Raw genomic sequence first — 6,050 nt, forward strand, 5'->3', positions numbered from 1 at the left:
AATCATTATATTTGAAGGTGGCGGGAATACGATTAGAGGTTCGTGTTATTATATAGGTTAAAATGGTTTAAATAAATCATTATAATTGCGTAACTCGCTCACTCACAAGTAAGAGTAAATAACTTGGACGTACAATTGTATGTATATGTTTTCCTGATAGAGACGATATTAGAAAAAGAGGGAAAAAAATAATTTTTTATTTTGAATTTGTACATTGTCAAAAAGTCAAAAAAGATTGATAAACTATGGTGAAAAAAATTTGGGTTTTTTTTATTGTTAAAAGTATTTGAAAATAAGTTGTTGGCATAAGCCGCTAAACTTCTAAGGTCGGAACAACGCTTACACGTTCTTAAACTACTATAAAAGGAGAAAGTATAAGATCAACAACAAACATCATAACAATGACAACTAGTACAATGTTAAAAATAGAGAAACAACTACTCATCTCCTAAATCATCGGAAATTCGAACAATTTTCTTCCCAACATTATACCCATGAAAGAGTCCAACAAAAGCTGAAGGAACACTTTCTAGACCGGTTGAAATATCTTCTAGCACTTGCATTTTTCCTGTACGTAAGTGATCAACGGTTGCAGAGACAAACTTGGGAAACAAATGCATATAATCACCAGACAAGAACCCCTGAATCATGATTCGCTTGTATATAACATTTAACAAATTCAGTGTTTTATGTTTCTCAACATCTATGTATTCTGAAATAACACCACAAAGCGCAACCCTGCCATACAAGTTCATGTTTGATATTGCTGCTTCTAGCATCTCACCTCCCGCATTATCAAAGTATATGTCAATCCCATCCGGAAAATACCTGTCATTATAAAAGGTTTATAAATCCCGCCTTTAACAAAAGTTATAGGATCAAAAACTAAAGACTTATAGTGATGTATAGTATGCATACCTCTCGAGGGTTGAATTTAGATCGGTTTCTTCTTTATAGTTAAAAGCTCCATCAAACCCGAGTTTTTCTTTAAGCAATTTCACCTAAAAGTGGGTTAAAAAATCCGGCCATATTGTTAAAACCATGTTCAGGCCATCCAATTTGAGTCTGAAATTTTAAAATAGACAATTTTTTAAAATATGACAAAACCTTATTTGGGCTCCCTGCACATCCAACAACATAACACCCTAAGTTTTTAGCGTATTGGCCAACCAAATTTCCAACCGATCCAGAAGCAGCTGAAACAAAGACCTTTTCACCCTTCTTAGGCTTACATACTTCAAAGAACCCGACAAAAGCATGAGCCCACTAAGCCCTACATTTCACATACAAAAGCCTATATAAGCCCATATCAAAATAAAACCCACAAACATATTCATCTTGGATCAAAAGTTGTGCATAGAAATTGGCAATTAGACTTGAGTTACCTAAAAGCCCAACATGGTATGACAATGGGAAGCCCACTGGGTCCAATTTGCTTAAAATGAACCCCTTTGATATGCTATACTCTCCCCAACTTATAAGGCCCACAACATAGTCACCCTTTACAAATTTAGGATTCCTTGAAGCTACTACCATTCCCACACCATAAGCATCAATCACCTTAACAAGTCAAACATTAAATTTTGGGTTATTGTTGGCTTTTATTATAAAACTTTTGTGGTGGGTTTGATTGGGCTTTATAATGTAGTTTCCCATGGGGTTAATATGTTCTTAACTAAAAATGAACAAGTATAAAAACATGTAAGAATAAGTCAAATTGCAAAAAAAATAGGTGTTGCTAGCTGAGCTTGGTTCGAGAATACATAAAAACTGGTATGTAAATGAGCCGAGCCAAGCCGAGCCAAGCCGTTTATGAGCTAGTCAAGATCAGATCGCTAAAAGCTCGAATTGAGCCAAGCCTAAACAAATTCGAGTTTGAGCTCTTTAGTTAACGAGACGGGGCTCGAGCTTAGCATTTCGAGTTCGGGTAGTCTCGTGAGCTTAAACGAATTAAATAATATATGATAAAAAGAATTAAATAATATATCTTATTTTCATATGTATATATAATTATAAAATCACAAAAAATAATAAAATGATTAATTAATAATAACGAGTTGTGAAGTCGAGCTTAAACTTGAAAAAAATACTTGCATGCTAAGCCGAGTTTAATAAAACTCTAAATGAGCCGAGCTTAAGCTCGAAGCCTCTTAACTTAAACAAGTTGTGCTTGAGCTTATGCAAGCTCAAGCTCGACTCAGCGCATTTACACCTGACCTCAAAATTATTCAGATCTCAAAGATTGCACTTCAAAGTAGTAGTTTGCAAGTTGTATAACTACCACTCATTCACATGACAAGAAAACAATTTGTAGTTTTGTTTGTATGGTATTTCAAACAAGAAACACTAAGAATACATATAGTTGCTATAACTATTATTATTTTTAGAATTTGATACTATCTTCTAAAACAACCCGTTTCAACTGGAATCCATTTAAATGAATATTTTTTAAAATAATCCGTTTTTTCTTTATATATTGTCTAAACCCACTCGTCCGTTTTATATTCACATAACATGATAAAATGACTATTATATTATATATGTGAATAAAGCATGGGATCTAACCTCACCGGGAGCGATTTGCATGGCAAATTCTGAAGCTTTTTGAGAAGAGCTAACAGTCTTCATACGGTTAATCTGATACGGGTCGATTGATACGTAAAGATTCTTAATGATGACATCTTCGGATCCCTGATTAACCATTAGCGAAAACGGTTCGGTCTTGAGCTCAAAATCACTTTGTTGTGGTTCACCATCTATTTTAGCCTTTATGACTATGAACTTGTTTGTAACCTCCATTAGCAAAGAGTGTGGAATGGTTGCAAATTGTTATTATGAAAGTTAGAAAAATTCTGGACCTTTAAATGTTAAGTATTATTGTACTAGGAAAAAGAGGATAAGGAACCTTTAAATGGTTATGATAAAAGTTAATTAAATTAAAAAAGAAACTGTATAGGTTTGTTTTTTTAGATGATACAAACTATTAAAAGGGAGAGTAAATAAAAGGTATCATATGTTTCATATTAGTAAATTCATATTTTGTTTTTATTATTTTAAATTTACGGGTTCATACATCTTGTAAGTTTGGACGGCAACGTTTGTTATTATTATTATTATTATTATTATTATTATTATTATTATTTTAAATAATAATAATAATAATAACAATAATAATTCAATCAAAACAAATTAATTCATTAACTTTTTTTTAACGGCCGTCGAATCATTGACGGACCACAGGCACACCGGATCATCTCCATATTCAAAGTATGGACTATAGGACGCTATGCTTGCATGTTCTTGTAGGGAAGCTCGTATATCAGTCCCGACACATTCATTGTGAATGCTCTTAAAAAACCTCAAACTCTTATAATTCTTTTTATTTATTTCTATTAAAAATAATAAAATATGAGTTGAAATAAGGTTTTTTCATGTTATTATATATTTTAAATATATAAAAGATAAAAAATTATAAAGAATAAGATATGTACATGTTGTAATCATGTGTAGCCAAATCACCTACTCATTCAGTCATTTGTCATTCCAAACTTAAATCAAATATTTTATTGATTTTGGTGACTAAATAAGCAATTTTGATAAAGGTTGTCCGTTACTCCAGTCATTTGTCATTCCAAACTTAAATCAAATATTTTATTGATTTTGGTGACTAAATAAGCAATTTTGATAAAGGTTGTCCGTTACTCCGTCACATCTGGTTAATTAATTAATATAATATAAATTAAATAAAAACCTTAAAAAAATAAAAAATAAAAAATAATTATACATCTAATCTAACTAATATATTAAAGCAACACAATTTTGTCCACATGTCTTTCACCTAGGTTGTCCACATAGATTTCCATGTCATCAACCTTCCATGTCCACATAAACTTCCATGTCATCAACCTTCCATAAATCTAATTTCCGTATATTCACAATAAAATTTTAATCAATGACATTGATTTTTATATTTTTGTAACTAATTAATCTAATTATGATATTAATTATTCTAATTGTTGTTATAATTAAAATAGTTATCTAACTAATATATTAAAGCAACACAATTTTATTCACATGTCCTTCACCTAGGTTGTCCACATAGACTTTCATGTCATCAACCTTTCATAAATCTAATTTTTACATATTCATAATAAAATTTTAATCAATGATATTGACTTTTATATTTTTGTAACATTTAATGTAATTATGATATTAATTATTCTAATTGTTGTTAGAATTAAAATACTTATCTATCTAATATATTAAAGCAACACAATTTTGTCCACATGTCCTTCACCTAGGTTGTCCACATAGACTTCCATGTCATCAACCTTCCATAAATCTAATATCCGCATATTCACAATAAAATTTTAATCAATGATATTGATTTGTATATTTTTGTAACTTATTAATGTAATTATGATATTAATTATTCTAATTGTTGTTAGAATTAAAATACTTATCTAATCTAACTAATATATTAAAGCAACACAATTTTGTCCACTTGTCCTTCACCTAGGTTATCCACATAGACTTCCATTTCATCAACCTTCCATAAATCTAATTTCCACATATTCACAATAAAATTTTAATCAATGATATTGACTTTTATATTTTTGTAACTTATTAATGTAATTATGATATTAATTAGTATTGTATTTTAATATATGATGCCTAGGTGAATTTTAGTAACGGTTTGGTAAATCATGCACGTAACCAAATCTAAATAATTACTTTGCAAATTTTAACATGTAAAGAATGTTTGCTTGTTTAGTTTATTCTTACTCTTTAGATGGCTGATCGGTTCTTTAATTTCTATCGAGACATTGGTTCGATGTTTACTTTTGTGTAGCATGCCCCATGTTTGATACATTAATGATTTTATGAACACTTGAACTAATCGTGTTTATGGTTAGGCTGCATCGCACGATTAATGACATAACTTCTCATATATGATCAATTCTTTCATTTCGACAAAGATAAGTAAAATAATCCGTTACATTTATTCAAATATAAATGTATATGCATGTTTAATTGACTATTTTTATATTTCTACCTGTGTAGTACACGTGTTAATAACTTAGTAATTAAAATATTCATAGTAATGGAAATAGAACTTCAAAGTTCTACCCGTGTAAAACCAACCAACCACATTTTCCCTCTTTTTATTTATAAATACCAACCAACTTCTTCTACAACTTCAAAGTTCCAAACAATCACCCAACAATTTCATCATGCCGTCTTCAATTTTTGCGACAAATGGTATGGTTTTAGCGATGGCCATGGTCGCTGTGTCCGGCACCGTCATCTTCCTCGCTTTCCGCCTCCAAAAACAACCCTCCGCCACCGGATTCTCATCCACTCACCTCACAAGACCCTGTATTTCTATTGGTTTGTGTTTCTTACTTCTCTCTTGAAATTGATTTTTTTGACTTTGAATATGTATGCAAGTAAACGAATGGAACGTTTAATGAATCGTTCGGTGAAAAATTTGTTTATGTTTGTTTATTTAGTAATCAGACGATCATGAACACGTTTTCTTTATCCGTTTAGTTAAACAAATGAACATTTAGTTATGTCTGTTCGTTTACGTTTGTGAACTGTTCATTTATACTTTTAACCAACGGACGTAAATGAACACGGGCATACTTATTTTTTTAATGAACGAGCATGAACAGAAAAATCATGTTCGTTTAGGTGTTCGTGTTTAGCCATTTGTTCGGTTAAAGTAAACTTGTTTGACTTTGATCCGGTCAAACTTGCAACTTTTGACCTTTTTTGTTGTAGTCGGAAAGAAGTTGAAAAAGTAGTTCAGTAAACAAACGGATCGTTTAATGAAGCGTTTGCTTATACTTTTAAAGACTGAACATAAACGAACATGAACACGAGCATACTCATTTTCTTAACGACGCGCCCGTTAATTCTTCGTGTTGATCGTTTTTAGGTTAAAGTTAAATGGACGAACATGAACATCCTCCGTTTGGGTTTATGTAGTTCATTAAAGTTTGTTGTTTTGACTTTGATTTGGTCAAATTTTTAATCTTTTTTAA

At 30.9% G+C, this 6,050-nt stretch overlaps 1 protein-coding gene across 1 annotated transcript; it reads right to left on the reverse strand.

Moving 5' to 3' along the window:
- Positions 1-230: 230 nt before the first annotated feature.
- LOC143580069 (2-alkenal reductase (NADP(+)-dependent)-like) lies at positions 231-2,826 on the reverse strand. Its single transcript, XM_077063200.1, has 5 exons — positions 2,566-2,826; positions 1,369-1,560; positions 1,108-1,266; positions 919-1,001; positions 231-828 (listed from the first exon to the last, which is right to left on the reverse strand). The coding sequence occupies exons 1-5, from the start codon at positions 2,797-2,799 to the stop codon at positions 438-440; spliced, it is 1,059 nt and encodes a 352-aa protein (XP_076919315.1). The 5' UTR covers positions 2,800-2,826; the 3' UTR covers positions 231-437.
- Between the last annotated feature and the right edge of the window lie 3,224 nt (positions 2,827-6,050).

The sequence above is a fragment of the Bidens hawaiensis genome, unplaced genomic scaffold (genome assembly GCF_021521415.1).
Source record: "Bidens hawaiensis isolate Kalapana, Puna unplaced genomic scaffold, B.hawaiensis_p1.1 tig00030215_1, whole genome shotgun sequence".
NCBI lineage: Eukaryota > Viridiplantae > Streptophyta > Magnoliopsida > Asterales > Asteraceae > Bidens > Bidens hawaiensis.